At 45.3% G+C, this 27,947-nt stretch overlaps 1 protein-coding gene across 1 annotated transcript in view; it reads left to right on the forward strand.

Annotated features, from left to right (window-relative positions):
• BLOC1S2 (biogenesis of lysosomal organelles complex 1 subunit 2) overlaps positions 1-27,947 on the forward strand; it is a 47,457-nt gene that overhangs the window by 11,671 nt on the left and 7,839 nt on the right. The window contains exons 2-5 of the mRNA XM_075352382.1: positions 160-281; positions 12,959-13,075; positions 17,563-17,682; positions 23,770-23,874. Coding sequence (XP_075208497.1) covers positions 203-281; positions 12,959-13,075; positions 17,563-17,682; positions 23,770-23,874 — 421 coding nt within the window. The 5' untranslated portion in view covers positions 160-202. The remainder of the gene's footprint in view (positions 1-159; positions 282-12,958; positions 13,076-17,562; positions 17,683-23,769; positions 23,875-27,947) is intronic.

A 27,947-nucleotide genomic window follows, 5' to 3' on the forward strand; every position in this document is an offset into this window, starting at 1 on the left:
CAATATTTTGTAGTCTTAGTAAAGTTTGTAAATGAAATATTTATTTTTTTGATATTGACAAATTAGCAGGGCTCATATAAGTACATGAATGCCAAAAATGTGACTGCTGTAGAAATGATTTTGTATTTCTCCTATAACCGATAATTTCTTTTTGCACAGAAAATAGATATTTGGTCAGGACTCCTACAGAGCAGTTACCGGTATGGCAGAGCCAGAGGGAGCAGAGTTCTCCCCGGATGAACCATCACTAGCACCTCCTGCATCTCAGCCAACGTCACAAGGTGAAGCACAGAGTCATTTCATTATATCGTTCAGTGTAAACTATTGTGCACCTAGTGTGGGTAAGATGTGAGCGAATACTCCGTTGTGCAAAAGGTTTAGGCTTGTGTTGAAGTAAGGCCCTGTGCGCACGCTGCGTTTTTTGCCGCGGTTTTGCTGCATGAATTGCTGCAGAAAACGTTCATAACCTTTCTGCAGTCATTCCCCAGCAAAACCTATGGTAAAAAAAAATTGCTGTGCGCACACTGTGGGTTTTTTCCCCCCCTACAGGTTTTGCTGCAGAATTTCTGCAGCACAAATAATGAGCATGTCACTTCTTTTCTGCAGGTACCGGCGGTTTTTGCCACAGATAATGATGAAAAACTGCAGGGACCAACCCACGGCAAAAAAAGCGAGTGTGGTTTTTGCCACGTGTGCAGTATTCAGCCAGAGGGTGCAGAATTTTCTTAAGAAAAGAACATTTCCCAGTGCGCACATAGCCTAAGAGTGCTTTCAAAAATAGAAGTGTTAACAGATTATTTTGTAGCAATTTACAATGTGTCTGGACAAAAGAGAAATCTGTAATTAAAGGGAACCCGTCACCAGATTTTTCATGTTTAAACCAAAACTACCACCTTCAGCAGCGCCTGTGCTGCATTCCAAGATGCATGTTATCCCCTTACTCTCCCTATATGCCTACTATCCTACAAGACAAAGAGTCTGTACAACTATTTCAAAAAAATTCTATATCTTTATTTTTTTACACACAAAATGCCATTGAAAACACAGACTTGTATTACTGATAATAAAGCAGCTTCCTAGGTAAACAGACTGGAAACAGAATTTTTTCACATGTAATCATCACAGAAAAGATGAGTAAACTGCAGGGTCAGTCATAATAACAATTTACATGTAGTTTTGCAATAAAAACATTGTTCAGTATAGCAAATGGAAAGCTACCTACAGATGTTAAAGGGGAAGTCTATATAATATGATTTTACTTCTTATCTTATCCAACCAGAAGCTGCAGGCTATATAAGATAATTACTTGCATATAGAGTGCCTGTGCTTATTAAAAAAATATTACTGCAAATGGCTAATGAGCACTAGAAGGCGACAGTATTCAAAAAATTGCAATGGACGTTTCAGTATTACAACATGCGTCTATTAGAAAATTGCTCACTGGCTATAAAAAGGCCCTGTGGATTTGAGTCGACTATAGTCACATATTACTAAAAAATACCGTAAGTAATCAACAGGATTCAAAGCCAACATTTCAAGCGTAGGTGTAGCCATAATGAATTAAACAATGAACTCACAAGCAGTTTTTCATCAATTCCATCTTATCCCACTAAATGGTGTATAACTGATCCCTTCTGAGGAAGCAACCTGTGAAACGCGCGTCAGGGGACGCAATCTTGGTACTGGTGAGAGAAATGATTGATTATGCACCATTTAGTAGGATAAGGTGGAATTGATGACTAACTGCTTGTGATGGGCGTGCTTGCTGCAGCGTCTGTCTGGCTGATTGACATGGATGACACCTCCTGCGTCATCCACTTAGCCGGGTGAAATCTCCCGCCTGTGCAGAGACATCGCTGGCTCGCACACAGGCGCACTTTGCTCTGCCCTACTGCAGGCCTATTACATAACCTAAAAAAACTTTCCAGAAACGGAAAGGTCCACAAGCAATAAAACCTAAAGATGTAACCCCAGTACAGGAAGATATATGAGGTGTAAAATGAGGGGGTACAGAGAAAAGGACCACAAGATTATCAATGTAAATACAAAAGTATATTTATTAAATGCAAAGTGAACAAGGTGCACAGTGGTAGCAGGCAGAGATGGAAAAACCTGCACAGAAAGCAACCCACAACAATACCTGGACTGGCCACAAGATGGCAATAATACCTGCTGATAGGCTATACCAGGGGTCAGGAATAGAGATGAGCGAACCGGCCCCGGTTCGGCTCGAGGTCGGTTCGCCGAACGGAGGTCCCGTTCGAGTTCGGCTCGTCGAACGTTCGACAAACCGAACTCGAACTGCATAGGAAACAATGGCAGGCAATCACAAACACATAAAAACACCTAGAAAACACCCTCAAAGGTGTCCAAAAGGTGACAAACAACTCACAACACAACACAAACACATGGGAAAGTGACAAGGACATATACTCATGCGAAAACAAAAGAGCTGGACAAGGAAAAAGAGGAGGACACACAGATATAGGCATGGCACGCCCTTCTAAAATCATGTAAAACACCGCAAGGTTACTCCAAGCGGAGTCTCCCTTTTTTCCAAAAATTGTGCCCCACACACACCCACCCCTTCAGTGGCAGCACTTGTGCCCCAGTTGTACACTTCACAGCTAGATTTGCATCAAGCACATTCAAAAATACGCTATTCTTAACTGTCCCCAGGATGACACCGGGGTAGGTAGATAAAGTCTTTGCTGAACCATGACTTGTTCATCTTGGCTTCTTTTAAAAACAACGTAAGCAAGGGTTACTCCAAGCGGAGTCTCCCTTTTTTCCAAAAATTGTGCCACACAGACACCCACCCCATCAGTGGCAGCACTTGTGCCCTAGTTGTACACTTCACAGCTAGATTTGCATCAAGCACATTCCAAATCCACAAGCATTTACTCTCCCCAGGATGACACAGGGGTAGTAAATTCCTTCTGGATCCATGACTTGTTCATTTTGATGAACGTCAGTCTGTCCACATTGTCACTGGACAGACGCGTGCGCTTATCTGTCAGCACACACCCAGCAGCACTGAAGACACGTTCAGAGACAACGCTGGCAGCTAGACACGACAAAATCTCCAAGGCGTAACTGGATAGCTCTGGCCATTTTTCTAGATTTGAAGCCCAAAATGAGCAAGGCTCCATTTGCAAAGTCATGGCATCGATGTTCATTTGTAGATACTCCTGTATCATCCTCTCCAGCCGTTGACTATGTGTCAGACTTGGAGACAAGGAGAACAAACAGAGTGTGATGCAAAGTAACACAATTTATTGAGACAAAGCATGTCTCACTTACAGCGTTGTTATCCCCCTGATGAAATGATCACACTTATAGGATCGTGAAACGTATGCATCGGGGTCTCCAGGGGGACCTCTTTGCTGCTACTCACCGGCTGTGTGTGTTTATGGGTATGCCTTTTCCACTTTAGGTTCTGCGCCCATTGTTTTTTACTCAATGTTTGACCTATGATCAATGTATTTGCTACCTGGTTTTTGTAAGGCAATTGCAATTTGTATGTCTACAGCAGCATCATTGTTTGTGCTATTATGGGTCATGTTTAATGTATACGCAGTGTGGGATTATTGTATCCTTATTATAGTCTATGACTCCTGCTTTATTAATGCGTATTGGCATTTATTACATATCTGCCTCATCTTGATTTCCCCATAAGCACTCATGCTTTACCTCATGCAATTGCTATGTGATATTTCACCATGGGTGGTGTGTTGATGGCTTTGGCTACGTCCGATACTTGATTAATGTGGGGCACTTACTTTGTGCTTATACCATTACTTCCACTTATCCTTGTATCTGGCTTTTACTGTATATGTATATTGGCCATATATATATACATATTTTGCCATCTCCACAGCACTTCATGTTTTCGTATTACCATCTCTTGGTTGCTAATTGACATCACATTGTATGTTCTATAATCTTTCAATCATCTTTTGTCACACACATGCACTGATGTTGCCGCTCATCTCCTTTTGTGCCAGTCCTTTGTCTCAATAAATTGTGTTACTTTGCATCACACTCTGTTTGTTCTCCTTGCTTCCATATGTTTTGAGTGTGCCATGTAGGAAGGTGTACCATGTTTTCATTTTCCTACCTTTATTGTGTGGCCTTTTGCCTTCTAATATGTGTCAGACTTGTTGTCTCTGGTGGCCTTGCAAAGGAGGGTCTAAAAAAATTATGAAAAGATTCCATAAAATTGCTGTTACCAGCACCAGATACGGTCCTACTGGTACGTGTAGACTGTTGAAGATGACGAGACCGTCCCATGTTTGTCAAGTTACAACTGGGAGATTCACTCCCTGCACCTGCACGGTTGTTTGGTGGAAAAGCGGATCTAAGATCGAGTCACAGCTTCTGCTGATACTCCTGCATACGTGCGTCCCTTTCTATGGCTGGAATTATGGCACAAAATTTGGACTTGTACCGGGGATCTAATAGTGTGGCAAGCCAGTAGTCTTCATCACTTCTAATTTTGACAATACGAGGGTCATGTTGGAGGTAGTGCAACAAGAAGGCACTCATGTGTCTTGCGCAGCCATGCGGACCAAGTCCACGCTGTGTTTGTGGCATAGAGGTGCTAACCGTTCTTTCTTCCTCTGACATCTCCCCCCAACCTCTTTCAACTGAAATTTGACCAAGGTCTCCCTCATCCGCTGAGTCTTCCATGTCCATGGACAGTTCGTCCTCCATTTCTTCATGTCCTCCTGCACCTTCCTCAACATCTCGCCTGCTACCATGCGCCCTTGTTGATCCCTGTCCCCCATGGTCCCATGCCTGGCGCCTTGGTGATGATGAGCGTCTGGACCTTGGTGATGTTGTTGTGTCTTGCGCATATGAATCCTCCTGTAGTTCATCCCCTTCCTGTTGTCCCACCCCCTGACTCCGAATAGTGTTTAGCGTGTGCTCCAGCATGTAAATGACTGGAATCGTCATGCTGATAATGGCATTGTCAGCGCTAAACATATTCGTCGCCATGTCGAAACTGTGCAGAAGGGTGCATAGGTCCTTGATCTGAGACCACTCCATCAGGGTGATCTGCCCCACCTCTGCATCTCGTTGGCCCAGGCTATACGTCATGACGTATTGCACCAGGGCACGGCGGTGCTGCCACAGTCGCTGTAACATGTGGAGAGTTGAATTCCAGCGTGTCGCCACATCGCATTTCAGGCGATGAACCGGCAGGCCGAAAGACTTCTGGAGCGATGCAAGTCGCTCAGCTGCGGCGCTTGAACGGCAGAAGTGAGCAGACAGTTTTCGTGCCCTGTTCAGAAGGCCATCTAGGCCGGGATAGTGTGTTAAAAATTGCTGCACGACAAGGTTCAACACGTGAGCCATACAAGGTACGTGTGTCACCTTGCCCAGGCGAAGGGCCGCACCCAGGTTTGCAGCATTGTCGCACACGGCCTTACCAGGCTGCAGGTTGAGTGGAGACAACCATTTATTAAACTCGGACCGCAGAGCTGACCACAACTCCTCAGCTGTGTGACTCTTATTCCCAAGACATGTCAAGCTAAAGACCGCCTGATGCCGTTGCGCTCTGCTGCCAGCATAGTAATGAGGGGTGCGTGATTCCTTCTGCGCAGTGAGAACGCTGGTGGCCTGACCAGGCAGGCTTGGGGCGGAGGTGGAGGACCCAGATGAGGTGGAGGATGCAGAAGCAGTGGCGGAACTTGGACAGACAGAGGATTGACACACAAGTCGTGGGGACGGCAAGACTTGTGCAGCAGACCCTTCACCATCTATCACCATAGTTACCCAGTGCCCAGTGAGCGACATGTAACGTCCCTGTCCATGCTTACTGGTCCAAGTATCGGTGGTGAAATGCACCCGTTCACACACAGAGTTTCTCAAGGAAGCGGTGATGTTGTGTGCGACATGCTGGTGTAGCGCGGGCACACCTTTCTTAGAGAAGTAGTGGCGACTAGGCATCTGGTACTGGGGCACAGCGACAGACATAAGGTGTCTAAAATCCTGTGTGTCCACTAGGCGGAAAGGCAGCATTTCGGTAGCCAACAGCTTACAGAGGGATAGAGTCAACCTCTTAGCTTTGTCATGGGTCGCAGGAAATGGCCTTTTATTTGTCCACATCTGAGGGACAGAGATCTGGCTGCTGTGTGTAGACGGTGTTGAGTAGGGTGTCCCTGGAAAAATGCAGGTTTGTGAGGAAAGTGCAGGCGGAGACATGATGTTGCCTTCATCCAAAGTTGGTGCTATCGATGTCTGAGAGAGCTGTACACACTCACTTGTTTCCCCTTCCAAAACAACTGACGACCTACCAAGCAAACTGCCTGTTGCGGTTACAGTGGTGGAAGTTGTGGGTGGAAAAACAGGTGTGACAGCTGTCCCCACAGTCCTAGAAGATGACGAGCGCGCGGATGCACTGGAAGGGGCAGGCGGTGGATGGTTCGCTCCGCTAGGCCGCATTGCAGCACAGTGAGCTTCCCACCGGGCCATATGATATTTATTCATGTGACGATTCATGGAAGAAGTTGTCAAACTGCTGAGGTTTTGACCTCTACTAAGAGAACCATGACAAATTTTACAGATCACATAATTTGGGCGATCTTTTTCTATGTTAAAAAAGGACCAGGCTAGGCAAGGCTTAGCGGCCATGCGACCTGTTGATCCACCCCGAATAATGCTCAGAGGCAGAGTGGTGGCTGAGGATGCAGTTGTAGACGTGCTACCAGTACTCCGACTCTGTCCAGGAAGGCGCAAGGTAACTTCGTCATCGGTTGCATCCTCCTCCACCACTTCTGTTGACCTCCTCGAGTGCCTGACTGTGGGTTGACAGTAGGTGGGATCTAGAACTTCATCATCAATTGTTGTGTTTGCACTCCCCTCCCCCTCAGACCGAGCCTCTTCTTGCCCTGACCGAATATTTAAGTTGTCATCCCAATCGGGTATCTGAGTCTCATCTTCATCAGTATGTTCCTCATTGTCTATAAGCACAGGTGTTACAGTTTGTGACAAAGGGTCAACATTATGCTCCGAAACTTGGTCCTCACGGGCTGAATCAGAGTCACAAAGGTTCTGGGCATCACTGCAGACCATTTCCTGTTCTGTACTCACTGTAGCTTGGGAGCAGACCTCTGATTGCCAGGCTATAGTGTGACTGAACAGCTCTGCAGACTCAGCCATCTCAGTTCCACCATACTGTGCAGGGCTGATGGAGACTTCAGAGCTGGGAGAAATCAAGTTTGATTGGGATGACAACTCAGAGGACTGGTGTTTTTTGGATGCGGTACTTGAAGTGGCTGAGAGGGCACTTGTTGGACCACTTGAGATCCATTCAAGCATTTTCCTTTTTTGGCCATCATCTACCTTTGTTCCTGTTGTTCGTGTCCGTAAAAAAGGGAGCACATCGGATTGTCCACGGTAAGTAGTAGACATCTTACTTTTGCTGGTAGATGGTCTATCTTCAGCAGATGATAATGGAGCTTTGCCACCTTCCCCACGGACAAAACCTTTTTTGCCTTTTCCACCACGCCTCTTCCCCTTTCCACCAGCATCTGTCATTTTGCCACTCATGTTGATTGCGACAAGATTGTGGACTGAAAATGTGGTAGTAAAAATTGAGAGGTGGTGTAGATTGCAGTGGTGGTCTAGCTTTATTAACAGCAGAATAATAAAGAATAAATATCCCTGACAATGCAACTACGGCCCTTAAACTGGCAGCAAAAATTGCTAGTATAATGGCTTAGTTATCATGAGTTGGAGTGTGCAATGCAGGTAGAGGTGCTCTGCAAATGTCTTTGCACTAGTGTGACTATAGCAAAGTCCAATAGCCACGTATAGGATGCCACTAGGTACACTGAGTGTTTGCTAGTATAATGGCTTAGTTATAATGAGTTGGAGTGTGCAGAGGACAGGAGGGTACAGTGCCAGGATTGTGGGGCTCTGGGTAGAGGAATGGAAGCCTGCCTTTCTATTCCCTCCTAATAGGGAAATGCAGCGAGGAAATCCCTGACCTTTGCTACACAGACGCTGTCGCTGTTTTCAGGACCTGTCACCTATGGCTCTGACCCTACCGGTTTGAGCCCTTAAAAGGACTGATAGAAAGTGCTCTCCCTAAGCTGTCCAGCGCTGTGTATGGAGCGCATACAGCTGTATCGGCGTTAGGACAAAGGACGGAGCTGCGACAGTGATGTCTGACACCAAAGACGCAGAAGGCAGATAATGGCGTCCTGGAGGATAATGTCCGTTTTTATAATGCAGGGACATGTGACATGGACATCCTATCACACATGCCGTTGCTTCTCTGGCTAAAAGTCCACTTAGCTGTGTGTGTGTCTGGGATTGGCTGACATGCTGGCCCGCCCCACAAGACGCGCGCGCTTAGGGAAGGAAGACAAGGGAAAAAAAAAAAAAATGGCGATCGCCATTATAGAAACAGCAGTGATCTGAAGGCGCTGTTCCCGCACACTATACACTGAAATGTCATAATAGTGTGATTCACAGAGTGACTTACACTATTACAGCGGAAACCAAGCTAGGAATTAGCTGTTTTTTTTGCTGCTAGAACCGTTCTCGAACGTTTCTAGAACTATCGAGCTTTTGCAAAAAGCTCGAGTTCTAGTTCGATCTAGAACAGGCCCCAAAATCACTCGAGCCTAGAACTGGAGAACCTCGAACCACGAACCGCGCTCAACTCTAGTCAGGAACCTTTTTGGCTAAGAGAGCCGTAAACGCCACATATTTTGAAATATAATTCCGCGAGAGCCGTACAATATGTTTAAAGGGCCATTGACAGATCAATCGCTCCAATGTTCACTTAGTACAGCAAGGAATGCTCCTCCCTGCTGTATAAAGCCACAACTGGACTGAAACAATGGTAATTAGCAGTAAAAAAATCAAATAAATAACTTACATTGTGAACTTGCGATGCATGACATCAGTCCAGCAGTCTGGCTTCTTCTTTTTCCTGCGCATGACTGGAAGCTGGCATTCTTCCCACCTGATGTTGAGAGAATGCCAGCTTTGAGGCATTCGCAGAAGAAAGAAGCTGGAATATTGGACATGTCACACAACGCATTGTCAGTTATGTCAATTATCTATTTTATTATTTTACAGCGAATTATTGTTTAGGTCCAGCGGTGGCTTAGTGCAGCAGAGAGGAACACTCCTTTGTGTACTAAGTGACAAACACACACAACTCTGCTACATACAGACAAACACACACAACTCTGCTACAAACAGACACACACACAACTCTGCTACATACAAACACACACAACTCTGCTACATACAGACAAACACACACAACTCTGCTACATACAGACAAACACACACAACTCTGCTACAATCAGACAAACACACACAACTCTGCTACAAACAGACACACACAACTCTGCTACAATCAGACAAACACACACAACTCTGCTACATACAGACAAACACACACAACTCTGCTACATACAGACAAACACACACAACTCTGCTACATACAGACAAACACACACAACTCTGCTACATACAGACAAACACACACAACTCTGCTACATACAGACAAACACACACAACTCTGCTACATACAGACAAACACACACAACTCTGCTACATACAGACAAACACATACAACTCTGCTACATACAGACAAACACATACAACTCTGCTAATACAGGCAAACACATACAACTCTGCTACATACAGACAAATACACACAACTCTGCTGCTCGGCGGGGCCAGCACCCGCGGCATCGGCGGGGCCAGCACCCGCGGCATCGGCGGGGCCAGCACCCGCGGCATCGGCGGGGCCAGCACCCGCGGCATCGGCGGGGCCAGCACCCGCGGAATCGGTGGGGCCAGCACCCGCGGAATCGGCGGGGGGGGTATTGGCAGGGCATACATCTGGGGGGTTAGAAGCAGCTCACCGGGGCCCATAATGGGGAGGCGGGGAGGGCATTTACCCGGTTAGGTCACTGTGGAGAGGGGGTCCACACAGCGCCGGACAGAAGCTCACCTCCTTCATCTGTGGGACTGAGAAGGCGGTAGCTCCGCCCACAGATGAAATTCAAAACAGGATGTCTGCGCGCCTTAAAGTGACGGCGCCGCAGATTGCTGCCGAGGACTGCGGTCCCCGGAACTCGGCCGGGGGCAGCAGAACTATAAAGGCGAGTGGGCCCCGGCCAAGGGACAGGAGAACTGACGAGGCCGAGTGGGCCCCCCCGGCTCTCCAGGGCCCCGGCATTTGCCCGGGTTTGCCGGGTGCTGACGCCGGCCCTGGACGCAGGTGCGTGCTTGCAGACGGCGCGGCTATGCAGGGAGTTATGGGAAATGTAGTCCATGCTCCCTGCCGCTCACCACTGCCGCCAATGCTTATCAGGCCATCAAAGAACTACCAATATCAGCGTGCACCGCGGCCTGATGGAGCGCGGTGCATGCATCCTTCCCATAGACAGGTAGGAGCCCTGTCTGCGAGCCAGATACGGCCATCAAAAGAGCCATATCTGGCTCGCGAGCCATAGGTTCCCGACCCCTGGGCTATACTATAAACATGAGATATGACCTCAAAATAAAGTAGCCCAAAATCACCAAAGAGTGAAAAATTCTGGAGAGTAAGTAGTAAAGAGATCTGTAAGATCTCATAAATGGTCCCTCAATGAAGACAACATATATAACCTAAGGTTTATTACCTTGCGTCATATCGGAGCAGAAAAGGCTGGCAGTCCAGGTGTGGGGGCGGGGCCTCGATGCACGTTTCACCAGAAGGCTTCGTCAGGAGGCGTGGCCTATTACATAATTGCATATGTGTGATACTGCTAGGTCTCTGTGCAGGTGCCATTTTGCACAAGCACACTTATGTATTAGTAACAGGAGCCGCACCAAAGACGCCGACCGGACCGTCCGGATTTACATACAATGCATGAGATTTTCAAAAGGTATTTGGGGGTGTACAGTGGGAGTCGGGATAATATGCACCTTTATGGAATACAGCACAGGCGCTGCTGAAGGTGGTAGCTTTGGTTTATACATGAAAAATCAGATGACAGGTGCCCTTTGAATCAATATTTTTTGTGACCACTTTTTTTTCTATAAAAACATCATTAACTCTCCAAGGTACACTTGCAGTTTTGGAAGAGACTTGTCATGGACTTTGTTCCAAACATCGTGGAGAGCTCATCACAGATCTGTGGATGAGGCTTGTGCAAATCCTTCTGTCTCTACCTGAAACACTCCATGATGCTGAGATCAGGACTCTGTGGGACTGATCATCACTTCCAGGACTTATTGTTCTTCTTTCCACTGCAGATAGTTGTTAATGACATTGTATGTTTGCGAAGGTTGTCCTGCTGCAGAATAAATTTGAATAGAAACTCATATGTGCAAAAAAGTATGTCAGATACCAATATGATATACATGTTTCCCATTACATTTGATGTAGCTTATATTTGTTTAATACAATTTTTTTTTTACAGTACATACAAATATGTCACATACATCTCAAAATCATGGTGGGAAACAGAGGTTTTCCTGTATTATGTAAGAAAATAGCTTTGAAGGATGCAGATTCCCTATTTTAATCTTGAAGATGTCAGAAGCAATCTATAGCAGATTTTGGTGAGACCAAACTGCATCTGCATTGGTACATAGCCAGTAACAAATCATCTTCTAATATACTAAATCGGGCTAAACCCTTGGCACTATAAATGGCTGCAAAGGTCACTTCAGACCAACTATAGGCGCCTTTCCAGGACACACCAGACAGGGAAAGTTGATGTCAATCTGAATTGTGCTTTTTTTCCCATTATTGTCATTTTGGAGTAATTGGTATAGCACAGATTGGTGCCTAGGGCCAGTCTGAAATGGATTACGTCACATCTTCATCAAGTTCACTGACCAGATCAATATCTGCAATTGTGTACACATTATTTATCCCCTGACATGAGGCCAGCCTATTAGATTGACATTAGTAATGGGTAAAGGTGTTTCACCCTTAGGTTGCCCACAATCACACCTTAATTCTCCCATCTCTGGTCTAGTCTCTATATGAATCCTGTATTTATGTTGGGTTTAAGGGGAAAACTTTTCTCCTTGTGGAGACTGACAAACTAATCTGGATTTCAGTGGTGAGGAGTCTTAAGCCTGCTTTACACGTTGCAATTTCGCATACGATATCGTATGCGATTTGGAACGCCCCCATCGTATGTGCAGCACGTTCAATTTGTTGAACGTGCCGCACATACGATTAACCCCCGTCACACGTACTTACCTTCCATACGACCTCGATGTGGGCAGCGAACGTCCACTTCCTGGAGTGGGAGGGACGTTCGGCGTCACATCGACGTCACGCGGCAGCCGGCCAATAGAAGCGGAGGGGCGGAGCTGAGCGGGACGTAAACATCCCGCCCACCTCCTTCCTTCCGCATTACCGTCCGGGAGCCACAGGACATAGGTAAGATCTGTTCATCATTCCCGGGGTGTCACAAACTGCGATGTGTGCTACCCCGGGTACGATGAACAATCTGACGTACAATTCATGAGGAATGTATGACGTGCGTGCACATTGTAAGATACATTGCAGCGTGTAAAGCAGGCTTTATAGTGGCAATGCTCCTGTGGGTAATATTCAAATTGTCTTAGTTCCCATTATAGCTTCTCATACAGCCAGATCAGATCTCATACTTTGCACTGACGAGGGACAATCATCCCGAAACACCGTGTCTGCAAATTCAGGTTCTGATCTGGGATAAGTCATATGAAAAGGCTCGTTAAAGGGCCACTTTTGACTTTTAGGATTGCTACTTCCAATAGGTGGCACTAGGGTTCATCTCCTTCCTCCCTGAAGAGACCATTTGCATTTATATTGCAAATTTTAATGAAAAAAAAGTGTATAATTGCCAAATGTTCTTGAACCTTGGTACAATGAGTCATGAACTGAAGAAAATAAATTCTTATAAATGTGTTTGGGCTTTTTTCTTTTTAACCTTAGATGATTCTGCAGTTGAAACAGCAGAGGAGGCAGTGGAGCCACCGGAAGCCGATATTAATGAGCTTTGCAGGGATATGTTTAGTAAAATGTCATGTTACCTCACTGGTGAGCTGATCGGTAAGTGGTATTTTGTAGTGTTCTCCATTTTCATAAAAAATTGTCTTCAGTAACTTCTAAATAAGTGAATGAAGAGCGCCATGTCCATGAGTGACTATAATGGAGTCATACGTGGCTTGCTTCTACGCGGTCCTATGTGGCTCATGCTACAAACACCAGGATAACAACAATACCAGCTCTGTAACTAAGAGTGGGAAACTTGCTATACACATCTAATATTTATTTTCTTTATTTTTTCTTCTCTTATAATTATAGTTCCAATCAATAGGTTTTTATTAGAAATAATGGCTCTACACAATTGATTTTTTTTTTTCTCATTTTTATTTGAACTCATTCATTCTCAAACTTTTGATTTACGTTTGAATCAAATGGATGGTGAACTGTGACACATCATGCGTTCATTTTTGGCGCCTCCTTTAAAATGCAGACTCCTTGATAAGTTGTCTGTATGCTGCCACATTGTAATGTGGTTATATCCTGATGAAGAAGTTGGATTACCCCGAAACGCGTAGATAATATAACTCAAAACTACCCAAGTGTCCTAGATCCTTCTCATGGAAAGTTATTCAGCAGCGCAGAAACAAGCCACATATTGCTCTTTTATGGTTCCTTTTTGGTTTTAGTACCTGTGGATTTGCAGCAGTTGTTACCATCTCAAACTAAAATTGTTGTGTACTACACAACTGAATTACGTGAGCAAGCATTTTTTTACTTTACACCTGGTGTTATTGGATAAGTCTATATTGCGCTGTTTTTGTTCTCCAGCCACTGTCTCTATGTACATGAATAGACACATCTTCATTAATTTCTCAGTTTGATATGGCATTCATCCTCCTTGGCATGTCGGGGCTAGAGGGACCCAATTCTTGACATAGATGGGCGCATCAAAAGTGGTGCTCACATCTATCAGATACTCTGGGTAGCATGGTGGCTCAGTGGTTGCTTTGTGGTTGCTTTTCAGCGCTGGGATTCTGGCTTAATATCATACCTAGGACAACATCTGCAAGGAGTTTGTATGTTCTCTCCGGTTTGTATAGGCTTCCTCCAGGTACTCCAGTTTCCTCCCACACTCCACATACTGATAGGGAATTTAGATTGTGAGCCCCAATGGGAACAGTGATGATGTTTGTAAAGCACTGTGGAATTAATAGTGCTATGTAAAACAGCATAATATATAATTTATGGAATACCCATGGGCAGCATGTATCACATTTCAAAACAAGAATGCCGCGGAGACACCATCGCATGTTTCTCAACGCTGGCAGGAAACTAGCCAGGTCTTTCACCGGGGAGGAACAACCACGGGAAGGGCAGTCTCCAGTCAAGGAGACTACCTATACCAAAACATGGTATTCATCCACAGATAGCTGTTCGGGGTATTTGCCCTTTATCAGTGCGGAGTAGGAAACTGGCTAGTGGGAGCAATGCCTAGTAGAAGACTACATAGGTAAGGATGGTTTACCTTACCTATGTAGTCTTCTACTAGACATTGCTCCCACTAGCCAGTTTCCTACCCCACACTGATGAGGGGCAAATACCCCGAAACACCAGTCTGTGGATACCATGTTTTGGTATAGGCGGTTTCCTTGACTGGAGACTGCCCTTCCTGTGGTTGTTACTTCCCGGTGAAAGACCTGGCTAGTTTCCTGCCAGCGTTGAGAAATATGTGATGGTGTCTCCGCGGCATTCTTGTTTTGCATATTTTCCCAGGGGGCCTTGTTCTAGTGTCACTGCGTTGAGAAACACGTGATGGTGTCTCCGCGGTGTTGGATGTTGATCTCCCCCAGGTCAACCATCCTTACCTATGTATCACATTTCAGGCAGGCATGTTTGACTCTAAAACGCTGCAGTGTTTCAGAGAAAAACATACTTTAAAAGCCAATGGGACTGAGACATATGTAGTGGCTTGTCAATCCAGGGAAGCAGCAAGGGAGAAGCCACCAAGGACCTGCCTGTTTGCTAGTCTACAGCACTGTCAGTCCCCAGCAGCCATGTCTCATGCGGCGAGCCTGCATTTTCCCCCGCACATGTCTGCTGATCTGATCAGTAGACATACAGCTAGCAGGCACAGGTAAATCCCTTAGATTGCGCTGTCAAACCCTGACCGCGCATCCTAACACGCTCTGGCGGGGATCTCGCTGTTCCCCCGCCTCAATCGGCGGCCGCGTGATGCGATCATGGGGTGCCAATGGGTTGTCATTACAGTGTGGGGTCAGATGACCCCTGTCGCTGTCATGACTCGCTTCCTGTGAATTCCGGCAGAGCGCCGGCGCTCAGTGGACGTCAGCATTTCTGCTGATCAGAGCGGTACTGAGTCTCTGTACAGCAGAAGCGATCAAAGAGTGCAGGCTTAAAGTCCCCTGATGGGACTAATAAAAATCAATGAAAAATGTAAAAAAAAAAATGAAGAAAAAAACCCACAAAGTTCAAATCGCCCACCTTTTTGCCCCAATGTAAATAATAATAATAATAATAATAATAAAAAATACACATTTGGTATCACTGCTTTCAGAAATACCCGTTCTATCAAAATATAAAATCAATTAATGTGCTCAGTAAACAAGGTAGCGAGAAAAAAAAAAAATCAAATGCCAAAGTTACAGTTTTGGTTTTTTTTTTCTTTTGGTCGCCACATTGCATTAAAATGCAATATCAGGCAATCAAAACATCTCATCTACCCAGTATGATATAAATAAAAACGTCAGCTCAATACGCAAAAAATAAGCCAACACTGAGCCCCGGATCCTGAAAAATGAGAACACTGCGTGTGTCAGAAAATGATACCAGAAGCCATTTTTTTTTTATTTTATTTTTATTTTATTTATTTTTCATACATACTTCTGTTTATTTTTTTTTTTTCACCACTTAAATAAAAGTAAAACCATACATGTTTCGTATCAATGAACTTGTACTGACTTGGGGAATCATATTCTCAGGTCAGTTTTACTATATAGTGAACATGGTAAATAAATTTCAAAAAAATCATTTGAATTGCACTTTTTTGCGATTTCACCACAATCGGGGATGAAGGGGTTAAAGTATGTCGATCTCTGAACCGCCGCAGCATTTTAGAGTCAAACATTCGTGGCTGAGATCATACAGCCAGTGCCTGCTGTATGCTGCCCGTGGGTTGTGTAGCATTTATCAGCTGTCAGATTTCCTTTTAAGGGAACCTATTAGGTGATTTTGTTCATAAGTAAGAGATGGAACAGGGCCTTTTTTTAAAAAAAAAAAAAAAAAACAACAATAATATTCACTTCATTACTGACCTCTCTGGCTGCACACTGTCTGCTGTCCAGTCCTCTTTTTTTTTTTTCTTTTTTTTTCCCCTCCATAGTGCTGTGTGTCTCTGGCCTCTTCACTATAGGCCGGTACTTCTGGCCACTTGCAGGCCTCGGAGGTCACTACATGTTTTAGGCTATGTGCCCACGGGGACAGTGTCCTGCGGATATATCCGCAGGACATTCCGCAGGTGCTCCCAGGAAACCGCACCACAACTTTTGTCTGGTTCCATGCTGCGGAATGTCCTGCGGATATGGTGCGCTCATTCTGCATTGAGGATACAGTACCATGGCTTCGGCACTGCATCCTCAATGCAGAACAAGTGCTGCAGTGATTGGGTGTTCATACTCGCCTCCATCACGCAGCACCTCGCTTTCCAGCAGCCGGGTCACTCTGTCAGCGTATGCAGGAGAAGATGGGCGGGCCTGAACTAGCTCCGGCTGTCACATGACCGGAGCTCGTGCAGGCCCCGCCCACCTCTTCCTTCCTGTACCTGGATCCACCGTGCTGCTGTACACCGGACGGAGAAAGTGACATCGTTGTCTTCTATCAAGGCAGGTAAGTATATGGGACCCTGCGGAGAAATCCTCAGGAATAATTGACATGCTGCTGATTTTTCCGCATGGACAGCAGTTCCCAAATGCCATAGAAATGGCTGGGGAGTAGCTGTGCTGCAGATTTTTGAAAAATCCGCGAAATTTCCGCGAAAAATCTGCGGCAAATTCCGCAGTGTGGGCACATAGCCTTAATGTTGTGATGTGAAGGTGTGCGCCACAACATCCTGGCCCATAGAGAAGTGGCCACAAATAAAACGCATGAGGATAGAAAGAAGACTGGGTGGAGGGGAGTATGTTTTGAGGGGTTTTTTTTGTATTTGTTTTTTTTTTTTTTTTTTACCAATACTCACCTAATCTTTCGCCTCTCCAGCTACCTGCTGTCTGGTCCTCTTCTTTCCACTGTTGACCACTGTATCTCCAACCTTTTGATTATAGGACAGAAATTCTGGCCCCATCCAGGCTTCTGAGGTCACCGCATATCATAAGGTCACACATCTTGACACTGTATCCTTACAATCTGCTGTGACCTTCGAGATCTGGACGCAGCCTATGATAGAGGCCTGAGATACACAACGACAGAAAGAAGAGAATTTGTCGGCTTCTGCTACTAATTTTCAATTATTCAATTATTCTATATTGCCATTTCAGCCACAAGTGAAGACTACAAACTGTTAGAGAATATGAATAAGCTCACGTGTTTGAAATATATGGAAATGAAAGACATTGCCGGAAATATTAGTCGAAATCTCAAAGACCTAAACAAGAAGTGTAAGTACAACGTTGGACTTTGATACACAAATCATTACATTTTCTGGTAGCCTCATCCAACTGGAATTGTTAAGCTTTTTATGACCTCTACCTATTCTTAATTTGTTCTACAGCTGCTGGCCCCTTTGCTTTTCTGTGAGGGAAATCTGATTGCAAATGTTGAACTTTATTATCATCCTGATTATATTGGTCCCAAACCTATAAGGGATTCTGTCTTCATTACCTGCATTTTTTAATGAAAAGTCATACATACAGTTAGTTAAGTAGTATTTGTACACCTATTGTGCCCTATGTTGGCACCAATAATAAAGCTGTGCCATGCGTACCTTATTGTGACCTAAAATGTGCGTATTTCTCAGCTGGTTTGTAAAGTAGAATCCTACCGAGTAAAATATAGATTATAAACCATATCAGTGAGCAGTTTTGGCGTCCAACTTAGGGCACTATAGGTGTCCAATTTTTAAAGTTCTGATTAAAAGTTATTTTTTAGACAAACTCCACTTTTTTAGTCAGTGAAACATATTAAAAGTTTGGAGGCTCTCCATTATAGCGCATACAGGGAAATATTCAAGACGTAATTGGTCACTGACAGTTTTCATCATAATCATCATCTATCCTCCATACACATGTAGAAAAGTTTAGAAACAGAGGCTTCAAGATTTCCATCAAATTGTAGATTTTCAAATTAATGCAATATTTTTCTAAAAATCTTAAATTTAATGGTTTAGAAATTGCAGCCATTTTTTACTTTGTCAATTTTCCAATTACTTTTCTGCCTGTGAAAATGGAAGGACTGATAATACATATCATGGTCCACGGTGTCCGCATACCAAATTGAGGTGGTTGTGTTACTGGGAATCTGTCACCAGGTTTTTGCCACCTCATCTGAGAACACCATAACGTAGGAAAAGAGACCCTGATTGCAACGATGTTTTACTCAATTTACTGGGTGCAGCATTTATGAGACAGAGTTTTTACATGTAGCATGAAGTAGAACTCTGAAAGCTAACCCCACATACCCCATAGTTCTCTGTGTACATTGTCAATTGACAGTAAGCTGCTTATCAAAGGTGGTGGTGTGGTTGGACCAGAAGTCATGTGCACTGTGGTGTGGGCAGTGATAATATTGTGGTGATAAACCCTTATTAATGTGAAAATAGAACACAGCATAAGTGACACATCCCTAATTCCAGTGTTTTAAATCCTTCATCATGCTGTCCTCGGATTACATAGTAAAAACCTGCTGATAGTTTCCCTTTAAAGTAATTTTCCATATTCCCATTATGGCACCAGACAGGGAGACTGAGGGGATATACGCCCACTGACAGTAAACTTACAGATTAAAAGGTGAACTCTCTCTATAAGCTTCGGGGGTTTAAACCGTTATGTAAACTCTGCTGCGTGTGGAGAGCTTTTAATGTTTCTCACTCTCAGATATGATATAGTGATCTATCAAACTATAAAATTAATTAACCTGCACGGTAAGGCTATTTGACACATCCAGTTTTTGCTGAGTGGCACAATACGGCGCTTTGCAGAAAAAAAGCAACCGTTTTTTTTTGCCGCCAGTTGCGTTTTTTTCCGCATAGACTTGCATTAGCGCCGTATTGTGCCGCATGGCCTTGCATTGCGTCCGTTTTTTGCCGAATGCAGCATATTTAGCCCATGCGGCGGCCGGATGGAACGTTGCCTGGCACGTTTTTTTTTTTGTGCGGCGAAAAAAACGCATCGTGCCGGATGCGGCGCGATTTACAATGCAAGCCTGTGGACGCCGGATGCGTCGTCCTGCGGAAAAAAACGCATCCGGCCGCCGGATGCGGTTTTTTTTGCACTGCGCATGCTCAGTATCAAGCCGCATCCGTCAAAAAACGGACGGGTCGCATGGAAAAACTTATGAAATGGATCCATTTTTTTTGCCGCATCCGTTGCATAGGTTTTTGAGTTGGATTGAGCCGCACTACAAAAACTGGATGTGTGAAAGCAGCTTTAACTACATAAAGAGAAACATTCACGAAAATCCAGAACTGCAGTTTTCTTTCACCACACTTCAGTGTGTCCTGTGTACCCTAATACTATCAATGAAAATGTCAGCTCCCCATACAAAAAACAAGTACTCATACATATCCATCCACGTAAAAATAAAAATGTTAAATGACGGAGAAAATCAAATTTTTTTGTTTTATTTAACAAACTATGCAAGTTTGTATTTCCATAATAATCTCCTCACTGTAATTATTTTCTCACATCAGGGAAAAATGCAAATCCAAAAGGTCCGTGGAGCCTCTGTTAGGAGTCTCGACACGGAAAATAGCCAGATATCCCTCCGGGAAGGACCTAGCCGAGGAGTGGCTCTTTTTAGGAGGCCACCATAACCACCATATTAAGTGGCCCTTTTAGTCAATATCCAGTTCTTGACGAGTTTAAAGATATGACAAGGGAAATACCAAGGCCAGGTATCCATCCACAGACAGCTGTTTCGGGGTGTTGCCTCTCATCAGTGTGGAGTAGGATTCTGGCCAGGTGGGAGCAATGCCTAGTAGACCAGCAAGACAAAACATGATCAAGAGATCAGTGATTGTTTTGTCTTAAATCAGGGAAAAAGACATTTTGTTTAATACACTTCCTTGAAAAAAGTTTTGGCAAAGGACTGCGCCTGTAGTCAGGTGGTAGAAAAAGTTTCCACCACTCTCACTTCCCTTTGTTGGATGTTAGATCTAAAAATGGCAAAACCAATACCAGAGGGGAAAAAAAAAAGTCTTCCTGGGTGTCCTACTGGAATCTGGCAAGCAGAGATGTTTTCTTGCAGAAAAGAAAATAGTGAAGATCATAAGCATTGTGTCAGATTTAATTAGGAATCAAATGGTTACCCTGAGAGGGCGTGTCTGTTTCGGGATCCCAGAGATCCTGTATTCCAGCGCAGGGCCATTCCTGAGACAGTGGGAAGTCTTGAAGACAGGAGAAAAATATGGGTCATCTGGAAGAGAAGATTCTAATCTCCAACTGTACCTTCAAGTCCCTGGAATAGCAGCTTCATAGGGGGAATCTTTCTCTGGGAAATCCTGATCCATCAGTCATTGCAACGGATGCAGACCGCTTTGCAGCACATTTGGCGGCACCCTGTACTGTAGAGTAGTGATGAGCGAGCAGTACAGTGCTCGGTGTTCATAACCCTACCATGTTTGAGTGCTGTTTACTTAAGTTAAGCAGGTCAGAGACTTGAACGGGCTAAGGCTATGTGCACACAGTGCGTTTTTTTGACGCTGCGTTTTTGTGCGTTTTTGGCCGCTAAAAACGCACAAAAACGCACCTGCGTCGAAAAAACGCACGCGTTTTGCCGCGATTTGGTGCGTTTTTTTGCTGCGTTTTGCTGCGTTTTTGCTCACTGCGTCCTTATGCGTTTTTTATCAGTGAACAAAAAAAAAAGGTCTGATGTCATTTCCTTCTTCAATGTGTTCTTCATTCTCCACTAGTGTATGCAGAAGAGCAGACAGCTGCAGAACTACAAGGCTCAGCATCCTCCATCCAATAGTGTATGCAGGAGAGCAGACAGCAGCTGTCGAACTACAAGGCTCAGCATCCTCCTTCCAGGACTGTATGCAGGATTTCTTTGCCCCCCCAAACAAAAAAAATGACGTGGGCTTCGCCATATTTTTGTATGCTAGCCGGGTACAGCAGGCAGGTATGGGCTGCCCCCAAACCCCAGCTGCCTATTTGTACCCGGCTGGGAACCAAAAATATAGGGAAGCCTTTTTTTTTTAAATTATTTCATGAATTTCATGAAATAATTTAAAAAAAAAATGACGTGAGCTTCGCCCAATTTTTGAGTCCAGCCGGGTACAACTAGGCAGCTGGGGATTGGAATCCACAGTGCAGGGTGCCCAAGCTTTCTGGGCACCCCCGCTGTGAATTGCAGTCCCGCAGCCACCCCAAAAAATGGCGCTTTCATAGAAGCGCCATCTTCTGGCGCTGTATCCAACTCTTCTAGCTGCCCTGATGCCGTGTGGCTAGCTAGGTAATAATGGAGTTAGGGCTAGCTGTATATTATCAGCTAGCCCTAAGCCCGAAATTCATGGTGTCACGCCAATATTAGACATGGCCACCATGAATTTCTAGTAAAGATAAAAAAAAACACAACACACAGAAAAATATTTTTATTAGAAATAAAACACAACACAATTAGTGACTCCATCTTTATTGAAATAAAGCACCCCCCTCCGCAGTAATCCTGGGTCAAGGTCCCGCGCCGTCCAATCCGGATCCAATATCATCTGATCGGTTTGCTGGAAGGCAAAGCGATCAGATGATGTGTCAGGATCAAGTGCCTGAATCACATCACACATCAGCTGATTGTATAAAAGCCGGTTATACAATCAGCTGAAGCATCAGTGCAAAAAAAAAAATAATACTCACTTATGTGCTGATTACCGGAAGCTCCTGCAGCGATGGGGCGGGAGTCTGATCCTGTCCGATCGCTGCAGCAGCTGCCGGTAATCAGGGATGAAGTCTCCTGACGCATCCGCTGATACCGGCCGGGCGCCCGCGTCACCGCGATACTTACGATCACCTGATGCGTCAGGTGACTGCATCAGGTGATCCATCGCCAGGTCCTGCATCCATCGGAGCCGGAGGTGTCCCAGCCGTCTGCACACAGCCGGAGCGGCGATACCGTGAGTGGAGATGGGAGCGGGCATGGCACCGAGAGTCTGCAGACAGGTGAGTATAACTTTTTTTTTTTTTCTACTGTTAACTTTTGTTTTCGCAGCCGCTTCCACCTCCCGCCCAGACATGGCGCCACACGGCAGCATACATGCACCGGACGGGAGGTGGAAGCGACGGTGACGGTACCGGGAGGATTCACGCTTCTGTATATACTGACAGAAGGAATCCTCTTCCTGTACACGTCACTTTGCTACCCACCTCCTGCGTTTATAGCTGCGTTTTTGGTCTTAGAAACGCACCAAAACGCAGCTATTTGCGTTTCTCATTGCGTCTTTCAACATCCCATTGAACTCAATGGATGAAAAGCGCAGTGAAAAACGCGGGAATAATTGACATGCTGCGCTTTTGTGGTCACCACAAAAACGCAGCTGAAAAAAAACGCTGTGTGGGGACAGCAAAAATGAAAACTCATAGACTTTGCTGGGGAAGCAAAGTCATGCAGTTTTGAGGCCAAAAACGCCGAGAAAAACGCACTGTGTGCACATAGCCTTAACTTGAGTAATGAGGATAATGGAATTCACTGATTGGGCAGTTTAGCTCTCATCCCACATACAGCCAGCCATATACAGAGCATTTTCAGGGGAGGGAGGGCATGTTTGTTTATTTATTTATTTATTTTTTTGGATAGACCATCTGAAAACGTTGTTTTTACCCCCAGTGAAAGCCAGAGACTGGTAGTGGCTCGCACTGGGATGCCACTTTCCATCATTCAGTCAACCAAGCTGGCACTTTGAGTTTGATGTTTCAAAAAGGACACATCTGAGCACCTGCAATACTTGGCCGAGCATGGAGTGTACCCGTGCACCCTAATGCTTGATCGTGTACCGAGCAATGACAAGCACGCTCTCTCACCATTAGTGTAGAAGCAAAATTATGAAAATGATGGCACAGACCGAAAGCTGCACCATGTAGTATTTAGGCCAGGGTTACACTGGCGTATAGCATCCAATATGCTAATGACACTCGGCTCAGGCTTGGCGTGAGCAGAGTGTGATACTACTGCGATCCGATTCTCACATGCGAGATCAGAGCACAGGTGCGGAGAAGATGCAGATTAATCTCTCCATCCTCTCCATTGTCTGTATCTGCATATATTGGACTGCACTTAGATGACATCACACAAACCCATAGACTTGTATGGGTGTGAGTGATCCGGTTTACACTTATAAATCACATGAGAAAAAAAATTGAAGATCTGACCTGCATCATTGATTAACATTTGTTAAAATCCAATGCGAGATTTTCCTCTATTACACTCCTCCGTATTATACACCAGTGTGACTGCACCCTTATTCTGAAAATTGGCAAAGGAAAAATAGAAATGGCTTTTATGAATTATTTATTATTTACTTAATTTTGTCTTTATAGATTCGAGTCTCCAACCATATCTGGAACAAATAAATCAGATAGAAGAACAAGTTGCATCTTTGGAAAATGCAGCTTACAAACTGGATGCCTATTCAAAGCGATTAGGTAAAGTGCGATCACTTGTGCTTGTATGTAGTGGATTCAACCTGTCATAGTAATAATCTTATACGTCCTCCATCTGTAGTGAAATAGTAACTACACTTTTTTTTAATAAGTAAACAGTAAAACTTGAAATAAAAAAATGCTGCCAATTATTATCTTTTTAGAGAAAAATGATTATTTTTCCCATTCATCAGCTTATCAGTCACTTTTTGTCTTCCTGCACTGAGCATTCACTGTCAAAAACTGCTCAAATTTGTTTCCAATCTGTCTGTAGTAAGTGATGAAATTACAACTTCTGCCTATAAAAGTCTATGGAGTTGGCAGAAGCTGGAGGGAGAAAAAGGCAGAGCAAGCTAATAGTCTGCAATATCCAGTGCAAAGGAAACAAAGCTAGTAAAAGTGTGAGATACAAGTCATATAATGGCCTCAAATAGTGTTGTTCTTCATGTACTCGCAACAGTTTAGGCTGGGGCTACACTGCGGCTTCGTCCACCACATCAGTCATGCATCCATAGATTGCTATGTGTTGCTGCTCTGGATGCACAGAATTGGTGAATGGGGCACACAGAGATCCCAAGGGTTCTGCAACAAGCATGTTGCTAAAAACTGAACCCGGTCACAGTACTCATAAGGTATGCCCATTTATTTGCATTGTACTGCAATGTAGCTACCCGACCTGTGTAGTGACCAATGTCACCATGAATCTTTAGCCTTATTCTTATGACATTGCAATTACACTTTAAATGGCCAATTCATCAAGGCTGCCATTTTGTAGGCCAGTCTTGATACAGTGTGTGCTGATGTGCCAAATTCATTAAAAAGCATGCACCTCTTATGAATCTGGCACAACTTTCAGATTTTATGCTCCAGAGTAAGAAACAAACCCCAGTCAATAGAGTATATGATCAGAATTTGACATTTTTGTTCTCTAAATTGGACAGCCCACCCTATTTCCCACTAAGCACTACTCTTTAAAAATATGGTAAAAATTTCAAAGGGCCCAGTGTTTCAATGGAACAAAAATAACTTTAAATAACCCCGTGTGGCCTCACATAAACTGGCCACAATGTCTATCATCATGTTACCAAATGTGTCCAGACTAAAAGTTGGGACTAATCAAAATATTCCGTATAATGCCACTATAATAAATTCAGCTACAGAAGAAAACATTGCTTGTTTTCAATAATCCATTTCTTCCTTCTCTTCACCATAGTGAAATAAATGTAGTGCTCAGCAGGGAATGGCCAGCAGACCGCATAGTTTAGTTCTAAATTCTAAACTTAAATTGACAAATTGTGTTACATACTCTAATCAGTAATCAAGTGGATTACTGATAGTATGGTTTAAAGAGGTGGGTCACTACTTATTTTTCCAAGCCACATCGATATAATGTTTAGAAACAAGTTTTCTATCAAATACCTTGTGTTGCCAATAGTGCCTATGAGCGGCGCTATTGCGAACAGCTTATCCCCATGAAGTGACCCCTGGGTCTTTGTGACCTCTGAGATGTCACATCAACTTCCAGTTAACCTGACATCACCGAGGCCGGCCCCAGTCTCCCTGAGTGACTGGGCTGTGGGCGGAGTTTCACCGCTCATCACAGTCTAGCATCTGAGGGCCGCAAGCAGGAGTGACGCTTGGCAGTGATAAGCGGGGAAATGTCGCCCACAGCCCAATCACTCAGGGAGACTGGGTGATGTCAGGTTAACGTGACATCATCACCGAACATGAGAGGTCACGGAGACTGGGGGTCATTTCATTGGGATGAGCAGAGCACAATAGCGCTGCTCACAGGCACTATTGGCAACACAAGGTATTTGAGAGAAGCCTTGTATCTCAACATTATATCGATGTGGCTTGGAAATATTAGTAGTGAACCACCAATTTCTCTGACGCCTCATTGGGGGGACACTGGACCATGGACCATGGGTGTTATGCTGCCTATCCATAGGAGGACACTAAGTAGATGCAAAAGCATAGCTCCTCCTCTGCAGTATACACCCCCTGGCTGAGCCAGGCAGTCTCAGTTTTAGCTTAGTGTCTATAGGAGGCACTTCCTTTCAAGGTTTGTTATTTTTTGAGGGCGACTGTTTTCTTTTGGGACGGATCTCCTACTACCATCAACGGGCGGGAACGTGAAGTGTTGCCTACACGTACCCCCTCCCGCGACGCTGGATCCTGGGGCTGGACGACGGGTTCCATAGACACCGATTTTCCAAAGCCCAGGGCAGAGGCACAATTCCTCAGCCCCTCTTTGCAGGCTCTGAGTTGAATATGGCATCAATTCCTCAGCCCCCCTCTTGCAGGCTCTTAGTTGAATATGGCACCGTTGTGACAGGATACAGCAAGCTGACTCTGCTGTTGTCACTGCCTGGATTGAAGTAGTGTTTAAGGTGAGATTCCCCCCTGACTGGTTTCCCAGACAAAGGGAGGAGAAAAGGCTGTGCAGGAAAAGCTCCCAGGGCTGCTGAATATACAGTATTTATTATGAGAAAGTCCCTGGCTAATGCAAGGAAGAGAGCCCCAGGAATCCTGAACACACAGTGTTAACTTTTCCCTAGCTTGCTGGCTGGAGGAGGGTGGGGGGGGGGGGAAGTCCCTCCTGTTTGCAAACTCCTGCACAGATAATTTCCCGGTGGCAGGGGGGAGGGGGGTGGCTAGAGAATCACAGAGCTCAGGGACTCACACTGTTTATTATCTGCTCTGTTTATTTGCTCTAGCAGAAAAGTCGGCTGATAACCACCAGTGACACGCTGTGTGCTGACTAGAGGGAGAGGGAAGAAAACTATCAGAAGCTCCTTTCCTGCCGTTTTTTACTACCCACAGCACGGGCGGCACACTGACTACTTCTTCGCGCTCTTTTAGCGCTAAGCCCCGCTGCGGCCGCGATAAGCCCCGCCCCCCCCGGAAAGCGTGGGAAGATCTCCAGCCATCGGCTGATTCTGGTAAGGTGCTGCTCACTGTAGCTCTGCTGAGCATTGCTCCCCCTCCTGGCATACTCCTATCAGGAACATGCAGAATTCAAAAGGCACTAAGAGGGCTAAGGCCCACATAGTCTATTATTCAGCCTGCACTGCCTGCCACGTTGAGCTACCACGTAAACACACCTCTTCTCTCTGTGAGTCCTGTGCCCCTATAGCCCTCCAAGACCCTCCTGCCACCACCGCCGCAACAGTCAGCCCAGAGCCTAGGGCTCCCAGCCCACCGGAAATGGGCACAGTTTCCTGTCCCAATCCATGGAAAAACTGTCACAGAACCTGGTGCTGGCTATGCAATGTTGTCCTCCACACCCTTCTGGGTCCCTGGACGGAACGCAGCCTGAGGATACCCCTTTGGAGGATCCTTCTGAGGTAATCCGGGCACATGCTTCACCGGTTGCAAGGATCAGGAAAAGAGCACACGGCCGGGTGTCTCCAGCGGGGCTCTCCCTCGGGAGCACACAGGGCAGGCTCTCCCACACGCTCCAAGGCTTCTGAAAGAGCTGGAGGAGGGAGAATGCTGTTTGTACCAGGAGGATTCCTTGGTTTCATCACCCCCCCAGATGATCAAACTGCAATAGACTCCCTTATAGCCGCAATGAACCAAACTCTGCATGTGGAGGATCCCCCATCCACTACCACTGACCATGCGGTCACCTTTAAGAGGGCAAGGAAACCCCAAAAGGTTTTCGCTGATCACCCTGAGTTTGAGGATATACCCACAAAGTAAAGGGAGAAGCCTGACAGGCGCTTCGGTAACCGAAAACTCATGTAGTCCCGGGTACCCTTTTGCCTCACCCGCACCTAAGGGCTGGGCCGATCCACCCTCGGTCGACACCTCCCCCCCCCCCCGGTCTCCCACCTTACCACAAAGACGCTCCTGTCTTTACCCGATGGTTCCTCACATCAAGGACCTGACAGACAGGTGGAGCACCTCGCCTGCCCTGCTTTTGAGGCTGCGGGTTACTCCTTCTCGCCCTCCTTTGCCTCTGTGTGGGGTCGCAAAGGCGATCTCGGTCTGGGCAGAATCCCTTAACACTACGCTTGAGGAATCCCAGTTCACTCATACCTTCACAGAGGTAACAGCTCAAATTGCCG

Source organism: Anomaloglossus baeobatrachus, chromosome 5, assembly GCF_048569485.1.
Source record: "Anomaloglossus baeobatrachus isolate aAnoBae1 chromosome 5, aAnoBae1.hap1, whole genome shotgun sequence".
Lineage (NCBI taxonomy): Eukaryota > Metazoa > Chordata > Amphibia > Anura > Aromobatidae > Anomaloglossus > Anomaloglossus baeobatrachus.